A 26,107-nucleotide genomic window follows, 5' to 3' on the forward strand; every position below is an offset into this window, starting at 1 on the left:
GTGAAAACTTGAAAAACACACAAAAAGAGAAATGCTAAATTCTCCTTTGTATAGTTTGTAATTTTTATGTTATGCTAGCATGTGATTACACCATTCATATAACCACCAGAGCATCTACAGTTCGAACAAGTACACCAAAGAAAAAATCCGATTATGCAAACATACACACAGTAAAAATATATAAAATGTTATCGACGGAATTACACATTAAAAGGAAACAGAACCTGTATTATCGCTATTTGTAGAAGTCAAAGAAACTTCTTATAACATAGTCGCGAACTTCTTATAGACTGACAAGAATAATTTGATCACTCGGTTAGTTAAATTTTTAACTAAATATAATCCAATAAACTTGACATAGTCAAATAACGAAACCAATATCTAGAAATGATTCATTCTCGGTTAATTGTTGTAAATAAACGCCAACAGGGCGTTGAATTAGTTTCTAAGTTCCAGAAATTTAGCATCTCAGAGTCACTGCTGTCCAGCTATATTAAGTATTTACATTTGCACATAATTTTATTTTATGGTGAATATTTGTATGTATTTTGAAAATCAATTAAATAAGTACTGACTCTAAAATGATTTTTGTTATCAGGTGCCCCAACCTTTATTAAAATTTCTATTCTCCGTATTTAATCGTGGATTTTTTTACTTCTAATAAAAAATAAAAATAAAATAAAATAATTTCGATGCTCTACTCACTGCTAAACTGGTAACACGTAGGTAGGATTTTTGAAACCCTTAATATGAGAGTAAAAGTAAATTAAATCCTCACTCCAGAAATTGTGCTGAACTTCACTTCTTGAGGAAAAAAAAAAAAAAAAACGTTAAAATGGATAGAGCTTTCAATATTTGAAGGTTTATATGTATTTTTCCTGTTCGTGAAGACGTTGACAGAATGTTGTAAATAACATTAATTCATTTGTTTACCTGTTGATGTGGAAATGATGAATATAAATTAGCAAAACTGGGAACAATTTAAACTTAACGCAGATTTGTCTTTTCAGGTTCATTCAAAGTTGGCGAATAATAGGAAAGTGGCCAGCGCTTGTGTAAGAGAAGTTAGTTTTTAAACGAGTTAAATCGATCATTACCGCATTTGGTTCATCTTGAGGAGATTGATAATTATATGGAACTATAGTTGGGTATAGAGATCTAAAAGTTAAGAGCGGCTTTTATAGTACAACGAAGTAAAGTACTACTAGGTAAGTACCGTATCATATTCACTTAGTAATCCTGCAATATTAACAGCATTTAACGAGAAAAAATGTAAAAAGTTAAGACATATACCAATAGATAGATTTCACTGAGCTGAACAAAATGTCTAGTGTCAGTGCAAAAACTCATGTATAGTTCTCTAGGAAACGGAAAAACTTTTATTTTTGTAATCTAAAAATTGATGCTGTACGATAATCGTATAACCTATTCAGGTGAAGCCGATATCATCTATCTTTTCAATATGACTGGCAAGACAATACACAGCACAGTTAATGAGATATAGCCCAAAATTACGATTAACTCTTGAACTTAAATATAATGTTGTCCAAAGATAACACATACAAGTCTGGTCACCAAATCTACAAGTATGAATATATATATATATATATGAATGTGACTATGTTTGTGACTTCATACCTCTTGAACCACCCGACTGATCTCCAAATTTTCAACACAGATCAAATTTGGGCCTGGTATGTTTTTTTTTATCATTTCACTTTGACTGTGCAGCGTAGGAAAAGGGCCGATATATATATATATATATATATATATATATATATATATATATATATATATATATATATATATATATATATATATATATATATATATATATATATAAAATAAAATTTACTAACTCTTGAACTACCCGACCGATCTCGATCAAATTTTTAATATAGATGAGGTACGGGCCTGGGATGGTTTTCATCTATTTACTTTGACGGTACAACATAGAGGGAGATATTTAGAAATGATCGAAAATTACCGATATGAGTGTCGAATCAGTTTCCGGGGTCGATGAGATGAACAGCGGCACTTCCGATGATTTTTCAATCTAAATTCAGCTCCGCAACTTGGGAGAGGGGGCAGGAGACATATACAAAAATGATCGGAAATAACCGATATTAGTGTCGAATCTATAGTTTTCAAGGGTCGCTGAGACGAACAGTGATACTTCCGATGCCGTTTACATCTAAATTCACCCCTTTATATCCAAAATGAAAGATATTCTCTCTGTGTGAAAAATGAGTATTCTGCTAGTATAATAATAAAAATGATAAATACACGTGCATTAAAAATTCTTCACAATTCCTACGTCGATACATTTTTGGCAGCAGGATTTCCAATCTACTAAGATATCCTGGAAAGTCTGTTCAGCAAGTGCGTTTAAAACCATTTCACAAGCTGCTTTCACGTCGTCAATTATTCTGTAACAATATCCTTTCATGGGGATTGGGTGGGGGATTTTAAACACGAAAACAAAAAAGAAGACTGTGGAAGCCAAGGATGGTTGCAGACTTGACGAGTTTCACACAGAAACTTGATCGCGCATCTTTGTTTCAGTGAGCGCTGCATCGCAACTTGTACAAGAGACAAAACAGAAGTTTACGAAATCGGCTGTCCTTCACCTGCGAGAGCTCGGAGACAACTGTGCAAGCACTCAATCGGTAGTTGACTTACACCACCATCGATCCCGGCAAATAGGGCGAAAAAAACGAATTTTTATGGCGCTAAAAGGTATGTGGTTTGTTACCAACAGTAACTGAGTTCTTATTCTCCTGATGTAGACTGTATTTATTCTTGTTTGTGTCGTCTTCTATCGATATCACACACACTCTAAATAGTCACATAAATACATATACTATGAGGGTGTATCAAAAAGTAATGCCTTCTTCGCTATGATTTTGTTTCTATTATAACTACTGAACTATCTACGCATGATACTATAGAAATAACCTTACTCTACTAATGTAGTCTTTTCTTTTTCAGACTGACTGATTAGAACCATGGATCTGAAGCTAAAAGACAGAATCATCATTGAATTTCTGGCAAAAGAAGATTGTCTACCTAAGGAAATCCATAATTGCTTGGAAACTGTTTATGGGAACACTGTAATGGACATCAACAATGTGCGGTGTTAGGTGAGCAAGTTTAGAAACGACGAAACAAAAATTGCAGATCAACTGAGAAGCGGCCGGTTGATAACCAATCACAGACGCAAATCGAGAACGCGCTGATGAATTGATTCGAGGAGACAAGCGTCTTACAGTTCGGAAATGTTGCTGATGCATTGAACGTCTCGTATGGCTTTTATTTATTTATTTATTTATTTATTTATTTGCCTGTTTTGCATACAAATGAGAGTATTCTCGAGCACGCATACAGTTGTCAAAATTACAAAATAATTACATATATGGTATAAAAAAACTTACAGATAAAGTAATACATACATAACTATGACTTTTATAAGCTTATACAATCATAATATAATTAAAAGAAAAAAACATTTATACATTATCTTCAAAAAACTCATTTACCGAGTAGTAACATTTATCTACTAAGAGCTCGTGAAGATCCGATTTGTCCAAGGAATAACTGCCGACTTGGGATATCACAAAATCACAGATTAAATGACTTTGATGAAGTTAAACCAACTTTCAAGTCATGGGTCAAATGATGTGAAATCTTTCAGTTTTACGTCCCATGATTATGCCGGCTAGGCTAACGGAGAGGTGATGATTAAAATGAATGCAATGGTGAAACAGGGTGTCTACTAAAATTCCAAAATGAAATTTCGTGACCTTTTCTTTACCAAATCAAAATTTCCTAACATTTTCAAGAGTGAATTTGCGTGCGAATTAGGCCGAATTTTCATCCATGCGATAGAAACGTACTTTGCTTGCGATTTGGTAGCGTCTAAAGCCAGCCATAGACATTTTTGGTGGTAAATTTTGACGTTTCACAGAACAAAATTTTCCAATCTGTACTTACATTTATACAGTTAAAAAAAAAAAATAGTGATCCAAAAGCTAAATTTCGTGACTTTTTCGTAACTTTCATGACCGTTTTCTGATTTCGTGACTTTTCGTGACATTCGTGACCGATAGACACCCGTGAAATGAATAAAGTGGCAGGAAACTGGAGAACCCCGAGAAAACCCACGAACACGATGTTTGTCCACCACAAAGCCCACTTGGTACGAGAAGAGATCGAACCAGAGACCCAGCACCAGAGGTGAACACTCTACCACTGAGCCACCGTGCACCCCGAAGTCATAGGTCAAGAAGCAAACCTCTATTTTTTTTTTTTTTTTTTTTTTTTTCAAAATCGTTTCGACGACTGGGTTCGACGATGGAGCAAATGTATTCAAAATCATGGAGATTACATTGAACGGTATTTTTCTGTAGAGGACACAGGCTACGATCTGTAATACGTTATATGTTCATTAATACATTTTTTACGCCACAGGGGCATTTACTTTCTTGATTCACCCTCGTGCTTGTAAAGTCCATTTCCCATTTATTCCCAACCTGTATAAACAGTTCCTATACTTGGGAACATGTACTCTATACTAATTAAACATTTAATTACCTGATAGTCTTGTTGTTTATCTCGAATACATTCTTTCAGAAGGTCAATAACAGTATCATTTCTCATGACTTTATGAGTAATCTCAGCACACATCAGGATAGAAGACTCATGCTGGCGAATACTGGTGACGTATCCTGGCCACAGTTCAAGGCGAAACTCTCTTACTTCAACTTTGGCATGGGCATCGAAAAAATTTCTTCCTACTAACTGGAGATCTAGATGTCCTAAACATTTTCTCATCAGAATATTAAAAAACTGTAAATAATGGTAATCACCAACAGCAACATCTCCCACCAGTTTTATTTTAATTTTTACAGGAGTATCTCCTTCTCTAGAAGAAAGTAGTTCCATTGGCTGTAAAAATAAACAGAAAAACTCAAATAACAGCTATATCCTGAGAAATCTCTTATTTAGTATTCTGACGCAAGTCTGCAACCAGTATACGAGTATCATGACATTAAGCTTACGTACTAACTACAAGTATTGAAAAGTTGAATCTATGTATCTTGCGCCACGGACGGAAACAACCCGAACCTATAAGCTAACATAAAAGCTGCATTCTGATCATAGAAAAAGAGATCTTTTGTTAAAATTATTATTTTCGGTAAGGCTTAGCTTTTTCAAACTACTGACATTATTGCTGGCAACGTCTCTTCTCTTAGGAATATTTATCTACAATTCTTTTTACGTATATTCTTTCGCAATCCTGTGTAATAATGATAATAATTATTAAGTATTCTGCCTGTTGGCAGGTCCTGAGACTAATGAGAATTGTTTTTAATTTGTTTCTTAGGTTCGGATCTGGGAATGTTCCCTCCTCGTTTCTGGACCTTCAGCTTCCTCGTTTAATTCCCAATATTTCCTTCTGCTTTTAAATCATCGATCAGTTGTGTTGTTCTTCATCCTACTCCTCACTTTCATCTTTCTTCTATGGCGTTAGAAAGAAGAATTTTTCTTCTCAAGATGTGTCCAATCCAATTAGCCATCCTGCGAAGGATGCTGGCTAAAAGTATCATCTTCTCACCTATCCGTTTTAAAACATCTTCGTTTGTCACAATCTCTGTTCATTTTATCTACTCCATCTTCCTCCAACACCACTTCTCAAAGGTCTCTAAATATTTCTTCTCTAACTTTGTACTATCCAAATCTCCGAACCATACAATGCAATACTCCATCTATATAGCACTTGACTAGGTCTTCCATAGTCGAATGTTAAGTCTGGTACCTAGGTAGTTAGGAGTGATCTTTTCTTGCTGAATGAGCCTCTTTGGCTACTGTAGTTCTTCACCTGATCTCTTTGGTGTAGTAAGCGTCTCTCGTCAAAAGATTTCCAAATATTTGAACTGCTCGGCCAATTCAAGTTCTCTGTTCTATTCGGATCCGTAAGGGAGTGTTTCCACGGGATCCTCTCGTGACTTTCGATTTTACGATGTTGATGTCCATTTCGTATTATTGCCAATGTCAACTATTTTATCCATTATCTCCTGTAGTGCTTCTTCGGTTCTAGTTATAACCGTGTTATCCGCATACCTAACCTTGTTAATAATCTCCCCTCCAATCTTGAAATCTCCAACTCCCATTAATGTTTCCTTCATTAAACATTCAGTGTGAATGTTGAATAATTGGGGTGAGATAGTACATCCCTGTTTGACTCCTCTTCCAATCTCCTCACTATTAGTTTCTACTTCATTCAAGCGCAACTTCACTCGTTGCTCTATTACAGGTTGCGAATGAGTTATCTGTCTTTCCAGCTGACCCCAATTCCTTTAACCCTTTCGGACTCAGGTCATTTTTGGCGTTTTTCTACATTTTCAGTTAGTGACTTATTGCTCAAAACTATTGACCTGAATGATATGGTTGAGCCCCCCTTTTTGTACAAAAAAAAAAAAAAAGAAGAAGAAGAAGGATGTTGCTATTTTTTGGTGAAAATTACAATACAATGTTGACGGAAATGTGGGTGAAAATTTCAAAAAAATCCCTAACAAAATTTCAAGATTTTCTGTAGCTGGCACTACTGTTGCCACATGGTTCCAAGTCACCTACAAAAATGCTATGGTGTGCTGACAAGGTACAGTGAAAACCTGAAATCGCTGGCTGCCATACAAAGAGAAAAAAAAATCAGTCATCATACACATGAAATTTTGACACTTTTCACGCCTCAGAAACAAAAATTAGCAGATATGCAGGGTCGTCAGCATCCCTAATTGTCCTATTCAAACTTTTTATGGTGCGCTGTGTAGGCTACAGAGGAGGCTTTCAGATAGTGATACGTTTGTTCCAATCTAGTTAACAAGAGGGAAAAGTGTAATATTTTCCGAATTTTTCACCTAAAATCGGGAATTAATTTTTTCGTGGCTGGAAACACTGCTACCAGACAGAGACAAACTATCTTAAAATAAATCTTGGTACCCCACTAAGTATGTCATTTAAAAAATCTCATTCTATTTTTAAAAAAATCACAATTATCATTCCACTTAGAGAATAAGGTTTACTATGAAACTCAACTGTACTTCCTCTAATTATCCAAGTAAAACTTTCCATGGTGCGTTGTGTAGATCAAAGACGAGGCTTTCAGATACTGGTACATTTGTACATTTGTTCCCAGGTAGCCAACAAGAGGGACATGTAGCTAACAGGAAAGAAAAAGGGATACTTTTCGAATTTTTTCCCCGAAATAGTGAATTAAAGTTTTCTGTGGCTGGAAGCACTGCTACCAGACAGATGCAGACTATTTTAAAATAAACTTTGGTACACCACTAGTATATCCGACAAGTATTATGTCGATATCTAAGAAACGAAGCTTGTAGTTAAAAAGAATAGATTATGGTAAACAGAATAGTAAGTTAAAAAAAAAAAAAAAAAAATCAAGGTTTCGCGAAATTCGAATTTTTCGTGCGCTCCCTAATAACCCAATTGTAACAATCTATTTTGATTTTGTTCGAGTGGTGTAAGTTTATTTGCGTTCGTACATATATGTACGGATTTATAAAAACAAATTTCGAAAATTTCTAGATTTTCTACCCAAAATAGGGAAATTTTAATTTCCCTAGTTGCCAACACTGTGCGCAGGCCCGTCGAAGTGATGTCAACAATTAGGTATCCATCCGAGGTATCTGCTTGTGAAGTCGTAAGGAGATCTCTACAACGAAGGAAGCTACAGGGAAAAAAATCAGAATTCGAAAATTTTCGAATTTTAAACTTTAGGCTGAAATTTGACACCCAGAAGAAAAAGAAACTAATACGATAAACTATGGTCCAACTATATTTAGCCAAAAATATTATCCCGGTATTTTAATTAGTGTCCACACAATAGCGGATTTAAAAAGTGACAACCGTGTGTGCCACTTTGGCCACTTGGGTCCGAATGGGTTCAAAAGGGTTAAGTATTTTCAAAAGTTTGGTCCCATTGACATGATCGAAAGGTGTTTGCTAGTCGATGAAGCAGAAACCCAACTTTTCCTTTATGTTGAGAGCTTCTGATATACTTCTTATCAAGCCGAGAACATCTCTGGTTCCTTCTCCTTTCCGGAACCGAAAATGGTTCCAATAGACAGCATCGGCTTATTTAAACCTATAATAATTCCTACTTTTGAGCTAATGTCTTTTGGTTTCCGAACCTTGTACATATTTTCATTTGTCAGTGAAAGTCCAAAATAAAGAACTTCAAAAGCATAGTATGTTCGTTGGACGCTTAAGATGCAAGTGGCATTCATAACAATTGACAATAGCACCAGTCACGTATGTTTCTTGTAATCAGGACTCTCTTCTCTACGAATTATTGAAATGCAATTGTAATATTACAGCATAATTCTTCCTTATCTAATCCATTCCAGAAAATTACTAATATAAAATAAATTATTCTTTATGATATTGATGTAAGGTGCCACATTTCGCGATAAACATACCAAGTTATCGTCTTGACTCTCGTTTTGCATTTTCTTTTGTATTAAACTTGTATTAAATTACGTTGTATCATTACAACATGTATTTTAATGGAAGACCATATATGTGATGCAGTGGCGGCTAATGTTAGTGTTGCAGCGTTGCGCAACGACCAAAGTATTTCAAGAAAAAAATATTATTATCAATAGTAGTAAAGAACAGAAAAATACTTTTTAATACACGCATATATACGTTTTAAATAACATATTTTTTTACTTCTGTAACTTTCCGTTTCGTTAATCCATTTTAAAAAGCGAAAAATAATTCGTCACAGAGTCTCTAATTTATAATGTGTTGCAGCGAGCATACAACGACCAGATTCCTTCAGCGCGGGAATTGGAGCGAATGTTAAGTCTCCTTTCCCCTATCTCAGAAGTTAAAAGGACTGGTCGTTGCAGTGCTTCTGCAACACAGCACGGTTTCCAGTGAACGAGAAGGTTTCTCGCGCTAAATAAGATTTCTAAATTTTATTTCACTAGCAATTAACAAATTGTTAGTTTGTTTTTATGCATTCTGGAATTTGTTTTTATGCATTCATATTTTTAAATTACAGGACCATACTGAAGCAAATCAATATAATGACAATTAAAAAAGTGATTGCAGAATTACAAAATAAGAAAGAAAATATCTAGTAGAACAGAAAACAAATGAAAGTAGACCCGCATTTACAAGTTAATTCTTAGCTTATATTGATAAAGCTAAAGGCTTCTTCCACAGTAATTTGTGATTAAAATATTAATAAGTCAGTATGTAAAATCGCCCCCTCTTTCTGTGGTATAGCCTAGTATTTTACTATATACATATTTCTTTTATAAAATAAGTATATTTTATACTCTTGATAATTAACACATAAAACTGTATGATGGGGAACACCACATTAAATTTGGGACTAGTTAGCAATGTTCAGGGGCGTAACCACGAGGAGGGTCCACCGGATCCGGACCTCCCAAAAATTTCGAAACTTGACTAACATTTGTAGACTTTCCTAACGAACTATACTTGTTTAACAGAGAAACGATTGATGTAGGCTAAATATTTTATTTTACGCCTCATCATGTACTCTCTCTTTTCTTAAAACAATAGTTCTATCTATATAGGTGACAGTTATTACTTATAGTCTTTTCGGATGCAGAATAAGAAAGGTATATATTGCATAGACGTATCGAACCTCTCTGGAACCTTGCTCAGAAGAAATGAACAAGATAAATGCTTTGAGCCCAATACGGACGGTACAAACTGCCTTATCAAAGCCTGTCTGACTGATTTCAACACACTTCCGCGGCATGGATATCCAAATATGGCTCCCAGAAAGTCATTACAAAGATCATGCCTGAGTTTCATTAACAACATGCCAAGTCTGGTTTCAACGCTTGTAACACTACTCTTATGTAAGGTGTCACAGAAGCTGCACAGCACAATCAACTGTTCACTGTTCAATCCCGTGAACACTACTAACTGTTCTTCAGGAATTTCTGCGAGGTTTACCTTCATGTGCACAGGCACAGTTGACGTATCTTCAACGTTGAGATCCGATCCCTAACTACCCATTTCTGGTTGTTTCTGCACACTTCTCACATAAGAACTTGCCTTTATGTAACATGTTGTACATAGTACTGTTGACGGACCGAAGCACTGGAATGACTTACCTTTGCTCCCACGCATGTAACTAATCGCTTGTAAGAAGTCACTTCCACACACCGGGCGCTTTCTTTGCCCTCTAAACCATAGTTTGCACACGGAACATTGCCGCTGTTTATCCGTGCTTCCACCGGAAGCCATTTGTCACACACGTCACCAAATTGTTTTGAAATGAATAATATGGCTTTCGCATTACACGTTTCCACATTGGTGAAACCTACCAGAAAATAACACCAAATAGTTACAACCACAAAGTTCGCTTAAATGTCGCGCGAAACAGAACAACAAAAGTCACTGAACAAGAGTATGCAGGAATTGCAACTTCTTGCAAGAACAATGAAGTAGGCACAACACACGAATCGATCACCACCTACTTGCAGTCACTAAAACGGGTAAGCTACTACAGAAATCAACACCTCCACAATGACGCTTCTACTGTACTTCCCTCGACTAAGGCGGCCTCGCAACAGACAGATAGCGAATATGAAGCGAATATTTGCATATACACAACCTTAAACGTCCGGATCGGTCAAACAGAACATAATGCCACTGATGTTTTCAACTATTATTTGCCCCTTACCCTGCTGTACATCACAATATGACAATGGTCTTATTTGTCACAATATGTCCCCGGTGGATGAATGGATAAGCTCTTAGCCTTGTACTCAAGAAATTTCAGGTTCGATTCCAGGTGGGGACAGAGGAATTCCGAATCCCTTGTTCAACTGTAGGTTCCATCCTTCGGACGTCATCATCTCATGGCAGGCAATGGCAAACCATCGTGGGTTCACCTTGCCCAGGAATCTTCGGGTCACAGCCCTGCCTTCGAGAGGAACACCACATCATCTTGATCTGAATTTCGGAAGCGCTGATGGTACGTAATACAATTCCCAGCCATCAAATACTCACCCATACAGTCTATTAAGCTACCAGATGGTGCCCAATTTCAACACCCTGTATCAGCCAAAGGAAACGTAACACCATTTTCGTTTCTACCTATTATTTGTCCCGTACTCTGATGCACATCATATGTGAAAATCATTGATCTCAGACTTGTGGACGGTACCTACAAAAATCCGAATATAACATGTAGTTTCCCATATACTCCATTATAAACATTTGCGGTATTTCGGCTCTACTTTCTTGAAATCGTTATCAGTGTCGTCGAAATATTTTTTTCCTGAGGAGTTGCCTTTATATCTATAGGAATACAGCAAAAAAGCGAGGCAAATAGAACTTTTATTTTTGACGAGAACTTACACAGGGTCCTTTACAGAATGTTTTATGGCAGTAATGTTGTTTGCACTAGATACATTTCCCCAATTTATTTCAAATTTTCCTGGATAAACTGTGAATAAAGTGTGTTCAATGGACATTTTTTATAACACTAATCTCTGTTACGAACTCTCTTCAGTCAACGCTGAAGAGGAATTCGGATCACTGTCAGGGACTTAGTTTGCTAAAATGAATCGTTCGCAATAATCTAGAAAAAAAATATTTAGTGAATCTACAAAGCTTCTGAAATTAATATTAACTGTACCTATGGCGTCAGCAAAAGCCGAAAAATATTTTTCTACATGTAAAAGAATTGACACTTTCAAGGAATTGAATGTCCCAAGAAAGGTTGTCACCATTGGTTATGCCTTCCATCGAAAAAGACCTGACAATAAGAATACCAGAGTTCAACCAGTATGTATTAGACAGATTTGCTCCAATCAAAGAGAAGAGAATGAACTTACTAATTAAGATGATTAATCGGATAAAATGTTCTGGATTTTTAATTTTTTTAATTTTTTAGAAACAATTTTATTTAATTTCACATGTCACACAGCATTTTCATCTAAAGTTATGCTGATTAGTCAATGAGTCCACTTTATATCTTCTGTCTCTTATCGTTCGTACTGCAACACCCGAAACCACAATCCACCGGCCGCCACTGATGTGATGTAGATAAATGTACAAGCAAACCGAATAAATTCTCGTCTAAACAAATGATGATCTTATAATTTGAGAGAAATTGAACTACAAATCAGGTTAGGACAGAGTGAGAAATTATAATGCCACTTATTCAGCAAAGAGTATTTAATGCTGAATCTTAAGCAAATACGACAGGCCCCAAAAAATCTGTCATTCAATGAAAAGGGGAAACATGTGGCATTCATTCAAGTCTGCCTGATCCTATCAAAATATGTTTCCTATGCTTAGTGAAGAAAGAAAGAATGATGAGAAACTGTAAAACACCAACTTGAGAGTGAAATTTCTATTATACATTTATATTCCCTAAGAGACATATTTGCCTTGGAAAAACATTTACCGTATCTATTGGTAAATGCAGAATCAGTACGATAACACACTATACGTACTTTTGCTGACTCTTACCATTTTGTAGACGTGTCATGGGATTCATTTGTACCTAATTGTTTCTCTGATGCCTTCCTTTGTCACGTTTTTCACCCTGTTAACTCTTTACCCTTAATTTACTCCATGAACCAAGGAAGTTTGCAGTGAAGCAAACTAAAATATTTTTGCTTTACTATAAGCTTCAAATTGCGAGAACCAACTAAAGGTACGTAAAAATGGAAAAATATGCTTCTGTGACATTAGCTAAACTAGACATGAATAAACGCACTCAAAAAAAAAAAAAAAAAAAAAAAACTATTAAATCTATGTAACAGTGCGTTTTCATAATTACAACACTACAAGTGTAATATGTCACTGAAAAACACTACAGAAAGACAGTTTCTCATATTTTTCTCTATTCTTTAAGTTTTCTTTTCTCTCTATTTCTTCCCCTCCCTATCTGATGAACGTTTTCGTGAAAGTCCTGACTGACTGACACTGATCAACGCCTACGCCAAATTGCTTAAGATAGAAAATTGAAATTTGAACAGTGCATAAGAAACATTTCTAGGAAATCGAGGCAAAAAAGGAAGGGAGATGAAGGTTGCAATTATTATAATAAGATGTCCATATTTCAGAATTCTTTGAGATTACAGAGAGAAAACTTCGTATCTCAACTTTTCCTTTAAAATATTTAAACACGTGCTTCAACGTTTTTTGATATTTTATCTAGACGAGAATAAGTGGGAAGACAACGAAAAGGGGTAATAATTATTATATGATGTGAATATGTTGGCATCCCTTAAGTAGGGAGCTATGAAAATCGGTATTTGGACTTTTCATTCTAAAAATAATTAAAATGTGTTTTCAGGTCTTTTATATTTGACCCAGTGCAGAGACAGGTGTGGGTTGCAATTATTATAACAAGATGTTTGTATCTCGGAATCCTTTAATATTAGACATAAAATTCAGTATTTGAATTTTTCATTTAAAATTTTTCATGTGTTTAAGCGTTTTTATTGTACTTGATCTAGAAGGGAATAAAAGGGAGTGGAGACTTTCACTAAGATGACCACACGAGGTAATGGAATTTCGTAAGAGAATTCGAGTTCAGATGTATTCTACATCAAAGACACAGGATGAGGAACGCGAGTGGTGCACGAAACTTAAGGACGAAAGTTGGTTTCAGATACTGTGTGAAATAGATTGGTGATATTTGAACTATACATAAAAAGTAGTGCTACAAAATGAAATCTTTCAGTTTAACGTTTCACGGTTATGCCCTTCTTAGGCTAAGGGAGTTGATGATTAAGGCAAATGAATGATGATGAATGCCGGACCGGGAATCGAACCAGGGACTCCACGTACCAGGTAAGCGCTCAACCACTGAGCCACCATGCCCTTCAAAAAGTAGGGCTACAGTATGATACAGGAAACAACGGAAACACGTGATTAAAAGGAGAAAAATGGCACTTTCATAGTGAGGCAATAATTCACACTGAAAGCACTGCGACTCGTAACTACCACGCCCTAACAGTATAGAATGTGTAAAATGGTCCTTAAAAGGGCGTGTGATCATGATGGACAGTCATGCAATGCTCTGCAACGTGTTCCCATCTACTCACAAAGTTAGTAATGAATTATGCTATGGAGTTGCATTATTCTACAAGTGATGTTGACAACTACTGCATGATCTGGTTCTTCGTGCATGTGTACGTGCTGCTAGACGTTTCTTCATAGCATTCCAAACGTGCTCCTTAGCATTCAAGTCGTGGGAACCCAGTCCACTCGCCGAATACCTTCTCGTTCTGCGAGCTCTATTGCTCAATGCGGTCGTGAATTACCATCAATAAAAAAACAAGTTGGGACCGAGTGCACCTCTGAAAAGACGCACGTGGAGAAGGAGTACAGTGTCACAATAACGTTGACCTATGAGTGTACGCGTTCAAAAATTGGGAGGTCGGTATGCCCCACACAACACTGGGCCATCAAAATGATCATGTTCGACAATGTTCCTAGGGTCCATTCTCTTGCCAGGTGATTGTACTTCTAAATCACTATCAGAAAGAATCTGCTTTCATCAGAGAAGAAAACGCAATCCCACTCCTCCACGGTCCAGTTCTGATGTTCTTGGTACAACGGCAAACAGTGCAGCCGATATGCCGACCTTTCATTCACTTCCATCAACTACGAAATGTTTCACGGTACTTTACCTATCTCGTCTTTAAAGTTTTTCACACCAGTATACACAGTAATTATCAAAAGTCTGAGGAGAATTAAAAAAAAATGTATGCATACAAAACCCAGTTTGTTGCACTTGCTCTGTAAAATAAACATCCTTGCTTATATAAAGAAATTAAAGAACATCATCTTGTTTCCACTGAGACAAGTTTATGGAGGTGTTTGCATTCAATGAAATGCCGATCCTTAGCGTTTATAAGAGCTTTACAAATTCCGCGCATTTGTTTGATTAATTTATCCAACTTTTGTGAACGTATGCAACTTCAGTAACTTTGAAGAGCTTTCCAAAGATCTTCAGTGTTCGTCTGCATCTATTTACGGGGTGTTCTGTAAAATTTATCTTACAAGAGCTCGTCAGGTAACAAATCCGTTGACTGTGGCGACTGTTTCATTTGTTGGTGATGTAAGAGTCTTTTTTGCATTGCAGATAATTACTGCATAACTTGGAACAATGTTTGAGTTGGTAATCCTGTTGTGGTACGAAGTTACTGCCCCAAATCTGAGTTCTTGATAGCATTCCAAGTCTCACTTAAATGTTGAGAAAGACATTTTTGTCCATTATTCCGTTAATTTGAAATTATCAACTTGGTAGTCTGTAAAGCATTCCCAAACACTGAAGCTATCTTCGGGACGACAATACACAAACTTCCAGCACTGGAAGGTGAAAAGTTGGAATTTAGATTAGTCAGCCCAGAATGCTCTCTTCCATTGTTCATCGACCATTTTTTAAGAGTATTTTTTGTAATGTTTCCCGCTTGAAGGAGTGGTTTTCTACCGCAATCATATTCCTAAGATCATAGATCTGAAGGCGCTGGCCACCGTTCTATTTGATACCGATTGGAAATGTCCCTTCCATAATTCTATTGGTTCTTCTGGACCGGTTAATGTCTATTTAATGTGCTTGCTTTTCTACTGAAGTTGTTACTTTTGGACATTCATTGGGATTCTGTGACCGATTTTTCGCAGAAAATGGAACTCTTTCTCTCTGAGTTTCCCACTTAACACATTCCTCATTTTACAGTACTTGCATGTTCTTTACACTATTCAACTGGTATACGCAAATGAAAACATGAAATAATATGTCACAGATTTGCATCCAATTTTGCCCAAATTACAATTGAATAGGGCACACACAACTATTCGTTGAAGTAAAGAGACAACTACTGACAAGGGTTCATACACACATCACTTGGTATCGTTGAAATGATGTACCATCAAACAAAGCACGACGTTAGTTCTGTTCATTAGTTATCTAACATTATTTATTGCCAAGCAGCTTTCCTCAATAAATTTGTCTCGATAAGATAATGAATTTTCACATGCTTATGTGAACAACGTTGTTCATTTCCAAAAACCAGTCTACTAAACATAGTTTTGTCTGGACATAACATCTTTTATTTGGAAAATTCTATAAAACTAATAGTTTGCTCAGACTTTTGACCATGAGTGTATGTATACAGGAAGCAAAAAATGTGATGCCATTGTGATGATGGAGAAACAATGTTTCAGAGAAAAACTGAGTGAGCTCTTTACGAAACTTATCAGCTGACAGGCGACAAGACGGTGTGTGAAGAAACTAAAGAAAAAGTGGAAGTATCATTGATGAAAGAAGGCTATAAAAGAGACATAAATGAAAAGGTGGGACACCAGGGCTTCCCGAAAATTCAAAAGGAAGAAGTTGAACTAAGATCAGTGTTGGATTCCAGAACCAATATTTTTAAACCGCTGGAGAACGAGATTTAAAAAGAGAGAAGGCGCAACAAGAGAGTAGTAGGGTGAGAAATTCGATGGAACTAAGAAGAAGGTTGGAGGAAGGAGGACAGATTAAAGCTAAAACTATAATGTTTAGTGTTGATGTGAAAGCTATGTTCCCAAGTTTAGGAGGAAAGAACACAGTGAAGGTCATAAAAGAGAAGACGAAAGATAGGATTAATGGCTAGAGTCGGGAAGAGCTAAAAGAGTCCTTAAGAGATACGAGGATAAACAGTTACTGTATCATAGGTGATAAGTTATTTAGAATTAAGGAGAGGCTGAGCACAGGCTCAAAGTTGCCTGCATAGATATGTTGATGACTGCATAGGTGTATGCAAGGGAACAAAAAGCCAACTGGACAAATTTGTTAAAGAAATTGAAGATTGGGAGGGGAGGCATAGAACTGGAGCTGCAAGTAGAAAAGGAAGAGGCTATAGTGTAGTTAGACATGAAGATAAGGAAAAAGGACGGGAGGATATCAGAAAAGTTGGCGTCGAGAAACTTCTATAATGCTAGGAGTGAGGTGGACTACTCGACGAAAAGAAACTTCATTAGCAACATGAAAGAGAGGATTAAGTAGGTAAACGGTGAGGAAGGACGAGTACAGAAGAGAGATCAAGAAAGGAGAAATAAACGAGGAGTAGGAAGATCGGATAGAAATAAAGGGGAAGAAAAGGACAAGATAATATGCTGGAGAATAGAGAATTTAAAGGGAAGATACGAAAATAATTAAAAGAACGCCAAAGAAAATGAGAGGTATCTCGACGTAATGGGAAGGAACCAAAAGGTTACTGGAAATAGGGAGGTAGTACGGGAGGTAGAGGAGAGAAAAGGAGGGAAAATCATGAAAAAGAAGCGAGTAATTTATAGAATCCAGTACAATGAGTGTTTGAGAGAGAGTGCTATATTGGAGAAACAGTAAAAAATTTAAATGAACGAATTAAACAATACAAGGACGACGTAAGGTTAGAAAGATATGAAATATAGCCTACAAACATATGAGTGACACGTGGTATGCAGTTAATGAGGTGAAAGTACTAGGCCAAGAAAAAAGAAAGATGATCAAGAAATAGAAAGAGACGAGATTCATTGAAATAGAAAGTGATGAACTGGAAATCAGGTATTAAAACTGATAAATGGTGCAATAGGTTATAAAGAAGCCTTAAGATAAAAGTTTAATTGTTAGCTTTGTTTTGCAAATTCAGCATTGTTTGTGATTTCTTTGTTATTAAGTGTGTGTACAGGTGGGTAAACAGTCCCTTTCCCCAAAACAAGTACGGAACGAAATGAAATAAGCGACCTATTAGCCTTCTTTTTTTCTTCTAGAACTGCGCTACTAGGTTCCAGAACTTGGAAATAACCCCCGTTACGAAAACACCACACTTTGGCATTGTTGTGAGGGATTTCTTGGATCAACATTTCGATGAATAGATTGGTCGTCGTGGTACGACAGATTGGCTACTCCGTTCGTGTAACTTCATACCATGGAACTTCCTCATGTGGATATTGTCAAAGACAAGGTGTTTTCCGGGCAACCGCAGGATTTGGATCACCTGTAACAGGTAATTCAACAATCATTCGAGAGATTGAATGTCAATCCTTGGTTGTGTCATGATATTTGCAAATCAGTGCTGAAGAGATATACATACACATTGTGCACTGAACAAGGTGGGAGACAGTTTGAACAGTATTTGTAAGTGCAATAAAGATTGTTAAGTCAACCCGCTTCTTTTATTTTATTTCCTCATATTTTGGGGAAAGCGATCTTGTCCCTACTCTGTATATACAGTCTCAGCACGGAGGAAGGGAATTTAGCAATTTTTGCATCAGTTTTGGTTTGTTTGTGAATGCTGTCAGTTACTAATCTGGTTACAGGAAGGCATTAGCTGTGTCGTAGTATTTAATCTGCAATTAATTCTCGTGTATCGCTGATGAAGCCAAAGCGTTTAGTTGGAAAAAACTGTTACACGATATCAGTTTTATAATAAAAAATCTATTGCTTTGCTCAGCAATTAGTTGATTAATTATGTTGCAATATGCAAAGCTGGTATAATCAAGAATATTACAATGTGTCAGTATAGTATCAGGGTATCCCAGGAAGAAAGGGAAATATTTTGGGAAATGAGAGTACGGGTCATTACAAGCAAAAAAGTTTACACGAATTATATTTCGAGACATCGATAAATTGAAAGAAAGACAAGTCTCATAATTCCAGTAATAATGAAATTATTTCTATCATTTAAAAGCATGTAGACAAGGAAGAAAATACGCTTTTAAAAGATATAATGTTACTTACATTCAAGTACCCCTTTATTATATATTTTTTTAAAAAAAGAAATCCGATTTTCAAAATTCCAAATTTTTACCTTTACATTTGGATAGGGAACCCTAAAAGTTTAAAAACCAATGAGATTAAATGAGCAATATCACTACCCAATGTACGCTATAATACATTGCGTAAATGTCCAAATTTGTGCACGGTTGTATTGCAAATGTGAAGGTAGCAATATGACTACTACCATCGTAGATACAGCATCGAGAATGAAAACATCAAATACCAAAATTCGAAGGATTGTTTCATCTCAAAGAGTATAATAATGTGAAGCATATGAAGTAGTATATGTGTTACATATGTTGGAAATCAAGTAATTTTGTGATCAATATTATTGTGATAACTCAATCAAGTTTCAATTCTAAAGGGCTATTATGCACCAATACATAAGCTCATTCAATCAAAGAATGTTCCTTGATTGCCAACAGACGGCCGTGCTAAGAAGAATCTATCAATTAGTGTTCGATCTAATAGCTAATGAAGAATAAGAAATTAATACAATTACAAAATGAAACACATTTTATGAACGGAGGCTTATTATAGTCAACAAACACTTTAAGATTATGTTACGTTTTGCATTTTGTATTGAACATCTGCAGCAATCTTACGAACTCCAAAGAATATACTATTGAACGGAAAGTGAATTAGTATTATAGTACGTACAGGAAGAGAAAGAGTATGTGAAGTGACAGTGCGAAGTAATAAAGAGGTTAATTATTCAAGTAAATAAATTTTAAGTGACAATGTGGGATGCTAACAAACTGAGTTAAATGTTATATGACATAAAAGCAGCTCGAAGTGTTACGAAATGCCGCACTTGTATACAAATGCCAAATATACGGACATATTCGTTGTCTATAGTTCAACGTGTGCAGTAGAATATAGACGACGGTATACTGAGCGCAGTACATCTGATCGGCATGTATTCATGTATGTATACAGTGTTGCGTAAAAGTGGCCTGCTTCCAAATGCACAGTTGTCATCTGAACGACCATGGTAGTTGTCATGGGACGAGGAAAAATGTTCTTTAAATTAAAAAAAAAAAAAAAAAATTAAAAAAACAACTACAACCTGCATCCGCAAAACTGCCACAAGTGGACGTATAACATGATTGGCTACTGCTCGAAGGTTTATATGCAATGGAGGGGACGGTGAGCTGCGTGAGGAACTTTGTCGGTGGGTGCGGGCAAACAGACATTAACTTTCATACATTTTATTTACGGACGGAACTAACTTCACCGGAAGAGGCGTGAACACCCGAAACGCACATCAATGGATGCAACAAAATCTGCACTCAATTTACAAATTCCAGGAACGTTTTGCGGTGAACGTGTGGTGCAGGGTTCTGTAAGATTTAATTACTGGCTTCGTTGTGTTCCTGGACGAATGGCGAGCAGAACTACCTGATTTTCTGAAGCACGATTTTTGACTGCAATTAGACGTTCACCCAGCTACACGAATAGGGATGATTTTTCAACATGACAAGGCATCCTGTCATTATACTCACAACACTGCACAACATCTCAACAACATGGAGACATTTAGAAAATTCACTGTGATGATATTCTCAGTGGACCCTTACAAATATTTTATCGTTAAGTGTCTTTGCGCTGAAGACCCGGGTGCAATTCCCACTGTTTACATATTGTTCTTGAAATGAAATGAAATCTTTGAGTTTTACGTCCCACGGTTATGCCAGCTAGGCTGATGGAGGCTGTGATGATAAGAGATGAATGAAATGGTGGAATGCGGAAGTGGGAGGAAACGGAAGAACCCCGAGGAAATCCACGCACACGGTGTTTGGCTACCACAAAGTTCACTTGGCGGGACCAGGGTTTGAAACCGGGACCCTATGCAACAGAGGTGAACGCTCTACCACTGAGCCATCGCAGTCCTAAGTATAGTTTTGTATGATGGTAACATTCATTACTCGAACAGTCTATCAAAAATAAAGTGCATAATGTTATGAACTCTGTTATTCATGATTTTTTTTTACTGTTATGTATTCATTTTGGGTTATCAAGCTGCTGCAGATATCCAACAAAAATGCTATTCATTACATGGTATATATTTTGCACAATATCGCAAAGCTACATTTAGTGAGTTTTATTATTATTATTATTTTTATTATTATTATTTGCTTTCTCAATACTTGCATTCTTTGTGGTGTGTCGCCGATGGTAAGTCTTATTGCTACATAAATTTGAGCACTTACCCGTTGTATTATAGCGTACATTGGGTACTGATATTGCTCATTTACTCTCATTACTAAGTTATCGGGGTTCGATAACAAACACGAAGGTATAAAAATTTTGAATTTTGAAATTCAACTTGAATGTAACTAATGCTATACCTTTCGAAAGTCTATTTTCTTCCCTGCTTGATGCTTATAGATGATAGGAATATCTTCATCATTATCTGAGATATGGGGATACAACCTACATGTATGTAATAACTTGGTCTTTCGATATATCGATATCTCGAAAACGAAGTCAAATCGATTGTGCTTCATGTAGACTAATTTGTTTGTAATGACTGATACTATCATTTCCCGAAATATTCTCCTTTTCTCCTGGGACAGAGCTCCGTCGTGGCAAATCAGTTAGCGTACGCGCCTTTGGCGTGGGAGACCCGGGTTCGATTCCTGACAGGAACTCATGTGGTTCGGATTCCACGTTAATCAGTAGGTCTACGTCCCATATAGCCTCGTTGCTGAACGGGAATTCAAAATCAACTAAACTCAACTCCTCCTGGGACACTACATGTATTACCAAGAGTACATTTTTTTCGAACACTGGTGCATACAAAAGCGTCTCAAAAGTTCCGTTTCTATTCCGATCAGTCACACTCCGGGACCAAATGACAGAAATATGGCGGTTCCTTGCAAAAATGCAGTACAACTCACGAATTTGTGTTTCAGTATCACTAACTCTCAATACTGTTCCGTTTTATTTCAGATTGATTAAAGGAACGAAAATTATTACATCACAAAGAGTTATTTGTGTTGTGGCAAGTATAGATAAAGTTGCCAATACCTGCAAAGAAGTCTCGGTTTGATTCCCGTGTGGAGGTAATTAGTTAGAATTCTACATTAAACTACTATCTATATCCTGCTGTAGCCTCAATGCTGAAATGGAACTTTAAACCCCAATGGGACAAACTGACACCAGCACATTTAGCTCAATATTCTACATTTTTACTTTCAATCAGATTATAAAATTTATTCAATTGGTTTTAAGAAACTGATTTTTAAGTAGATAATACTGCTGACAACTCCATTTTTAAATTACGTATATTATCACCGTAAATTTTAAAATCTCGCGCACTGCCTCCCAGAAAAAACAAAAGAATAAATAAATCAATAAATGCCTCGCATGAACTACTCTTTATATGAACATGCACATTATGGATGGAAGTACATACATCTCGATCCAATCGATGGGACGTATACATCATACTTCCATCAAATATATATCCTCCAATATTTTCCTTGTGATTTCGAAGTAAAGCTTTCCTTACAGCTGTTCTATCTTCTTCAGGTGTAAAATCCACACGATACTGATATAAACACCAGTCAGTACTTGAGAGCAACTGAAAATAGTTCGATGATAGTTGTATCGGTCGCCCTGACACACCTGCAAAGAAATAATTAATTAACATTATTTGCTGTATAGTGTATTTGAAAACAATGATAGGAACATTCACATTTATGTAAATAACTAAACTAATAATATGTTTCTTATGTAAGAACGCTTCGAAAATAACCAGTACGAATTTAAAGTTGGTACACAAGTAGGTGTACGTAGGACCAGTGATGTTGGAGGGGCGAGGGGGTGGGCGGTGGTCTCAGGTGGCTTCATCTGCTCCCCCAGACATGTTATATTGTAATGTAGATCAAGTAATGTAGAACTACAGTGCGTTCAAGAAGTGAATCCGCAATGCATTACGGCAAAGAGATGCATAGAAACACTTCACTATGTTGAAAATGGTTTATCTTACAGGTAATAGAAATTGAAACAAATATTTGTGCAAATAGTATAGGATGTTCGCAGAGCTCACCAGAGCCATCTGATAGTTCATATGTACTTTTGGGCAATGAGTCACGTGTGCGGTTCCTTGATAGTTACTTCAGCGGAAGAGGTTCGTCAGGGAACGTCAAATCGTGTGTATAGAGCGGTATAATTGCGAACATATCCGACTTCAAAAGAAGGCAGATCGTAGGGGCGCGACCAGCAGATGCATCTGTGTCCAAAACTGCAACACCTTTTGACGTGTCATGAGCTACAGTATCCAGGTGATGTGTGCATATGAACAGCAAGGACGGACCATATTCAGAAGGAGCAACTGAAGGGAAAAACGGAAGTTGTCTGAAAGTGTCAGAACAATGACTAGGATTGTTGCACGAAAATGAAAAATCACCGTATCAGCAATCACCGCAGAAGTGAATACACACCTCACAGACCCTGTTTTCACGAAAACAGTCCGTCGATACCTTCATAAGACCAACATCCATAGCAGGGTTGCAATAGCGAAGCCTTTCATCAGTAGCACAAATGCAGCAAAGCGTGTTCGTCTGGAGAAGTCCCTCTGATGCTGTTTAGTACCCACAGTCAAACATGGAGGCGGATCCGTGATGGTTTGGGGTGCAATATCGTGGCAGGCTTTGGCAATATTAATTGTTCTAGAAGGTAATGTCACTGCCAAATATTACAGGAACATTTTGTAGAACTATTTACACCCTATGATTCGAACACTCTTCCCGGACGGCGGTGCAGTGTTCCAGGGATGATAACTGCCCCATTCACACTGCTAAACTTGTCACAGAGTGGTTGGATGAGCACTACAGTGAGACTAAACATCTGCGACGGCCCGCTCAATCGCCGGATCTCAATGTTGAGCCTGTATGGGGTCTGTTGGAGGATCGAGCGAGGAAACGTCTTCCTCCATCACGTGCAAGTGCTGAACTTGTCACTGCACTTGAAGAGGAATGTCTGAAAATCCCTTTGCAAACGGTGCAGGACCTCGATTAATCCTTCCCAAATCATGTTGCTGCTGTACTGGCCACCAAGGCGTCCCAACACCTTATTAAATACAAAATGTGACTTTCTACCGAGTGTTCCAGTTTCAATGTCCACTGCTTGCAGCTTGAGGGCACTGATCAATCCTCGTACACACTTTTGCGAGCACTCAAAGTAAAGATTGGTGATCTACAAATTGTATGTACCTTATATATAATAGCATTCCTCAGTATTGTAATAGTTTAAGGTCGATTCAAATACTACTGAACCACGATGACTTGAGTTTCTCACATTCTCTCTACTTTACACCCGCACGAAACACGTGTTCAACCAACAGAACACTTGTTGCTCCATTATTATCATAACATACACCTGTATTACTCGATACTCAACAAAACTCGAACCGACCTTTGAGCACAACACCTGGTTACAATGTAACGCAAACCGTCTTTCTTGTGCACTATATGTCTCCATCAAGTCGAAAGTTAAATTTCGTTCTTGTCTGTCTCGGACATTCGCACAACATAATATACACATGCAAAAGAGTGAATGTTTCAATGCATTTTTCACAATAACAGTCACGTCACTGCACTGCACTACACTACACTGCAGAGCGCAAGCACTGTATTATTTTTGCTATAAAAAAAAAAAAATAAAAAAATACAAAAGCAGCTCCTAAAATTTGAAGTTTCTGTGCTTCTCCGCTTGCTTCCAGTGCCGGATTGGCCATGTTGGCTACTTGGCGATTGCCAAGGGCCTGAGGCCAGAGGGACCCCGCAATAGGGTGGAGCGTTTTGCACTTTTGTTGGAAATTCGATGACGGCTAGTGAAAAAAAGGTGCCATTAGTGGCACCGATCTTACTGATTTTTTTATTTTATTTTATTTATTTATTTATTTATTTTATTTTATTTTTTGGACAACCCCTTACCCTGCCCCATCGGACTTAAGTTTTTAAGTGTTTGGTTAGGCAAGACGAACAGCACCAATGACAGAAAAGCTACTTGTGGTCGTTTTTAGAGTTACCTAATGGCTATAATACAATTATTTTATTAAAAGAAACTTGTAGCAATGCCAGTAAATAATTTTAAAAGGTTTATGAGTCAAAGTACAGCCATATTAGCTCAGCTGTTGGAATTAATGTCCAGATTTTGTTTGGAATGCCACGTTAACGATGATTATAGGCATAGCCCTTGATATAACACGATTTTCTTTGCGCAACTCTTCAATTATTTTGCTCTGTACGCAACATAACCCAGAACTCACCACGGGGAGGTGGTTGCACATCGAGTTCCGCCCACCACCCACCCAGTAGGCATACGTTGACATTTGACCTTAGGTCACGTAGTCTTTCTTGGTCTCGAAGAGGGGCATTCTTGTTCTAGACTTCAGTTTGGCTCTAACGTAGATATCTCTTGCGTTCTGGCCGCACTTTTTCGACGCTGCCTCGGACACCAGCTTCACTGTGCGTTCCACAGCTTGACTATGGCAAGGGAATGTTGTTGTTAGAGTAGCTGAAGTTCGGATGTTTTCTTCAAGCTGCTGATCCGTTATGATTCGTGTGATTGGCGGCTCTGTTAGACATTTAGGAAAATTAATCATGTCGTAGTAATTTTCAGCTGTAAAGTTTAATTTCGGAACAATGAAGTCACGTGGGCGGCTTGATCTCGGAGTCTTCTAGCTGCAGCACTTTTTTATCCTTCTCCAGCCTAAAGTTCCAATATGCGATTTTTCATATGCTGCCATCGCTATCAGCAGGTTTTCATGATGAGCGTAGTATCCGTTTGTTTGTAGAACAGAATGAACTATGTGTTGTAGATTTTCTGGCAGAAAACGTGATAGCTTAACTATGCTAAACAGATGCATGGCGCCCATTTCGCACGAAGGATTTCGCCGTATTGAAAATCAGACGGGAGCATATACTTTAACAATGTACTGGCAAAGTAGATACAAACTTGAACTAGGTTTATCAGTACTGATGTAGTGGCGAAGCATCCTACAGGCCAATGTAAGCCATCGTGAATGTGATAATGATCCTGGTTTTCTGTTTGCTAGATCGGTAGTACACATTCCTGTAGCAACTGCCTTACAAATTTCAAAGAGATAATTATGGTCGCTGCTTAAACCATCTGTTTTTTCCATTTCAGACACCCGTTCAACAGGATGGGTGTAAAGGAGACGATCGGTGAACGTTCACAATCCTTTAATTTCTTTCCGATGGGGACGGAAAAAGCGTTGGGTCCGGTCGTACC

The 26,107-nt window shown here is 37.1% G+C and overlaps 1 protein-coding gene across 3 annotated transcripts in view; it reads right to left on the reverse strand.

Moving 5' to 3' along the window:
- Window positions 1-26,107, reverse strand: part of LOC145668063 (piwi-like protein Siwi) — a 219,683-nt gene that overhangs the window by 132,826 nt on the left and 60,750 nt on the right. For 2 of the 3 annotated variants that reach the window (XM_081735562.1, XM_081735561.1), the window contains exons 5-6: window positions 22,263-22,474; window positions 4,594-4,947 (exon numbers count right to left, since the gene is read on the reverse strand). In XM_081735562.1, the coding sequence (XP_081591688.1) occupies window positions 4,594-4,947; window positions 22,263-22,474 (566 nt within the window). The remainder of the gene's footprint in view (window positions 1-4,593; window positions 4,948-22,262; window positions 22,475-26,107) is intronic. The other variant, XM_081735563.1, reaches the window with a different exon arrangement.

The sequence above is a fragment of the Thermobia domestica genome, chromosome 13 (assembly GCF_964235325.1).
Source record: "Thermobia domestica chromosome 13, izTheDome1.hap1.1, whole genome shotgun sequence".
Classification (NCBI taxonomy): Eukaryota; Metazoa; Arthropoda; class Insecta; order Zygentoma; family Lepismatidae; genus Thermobia; species Thermobia domestica.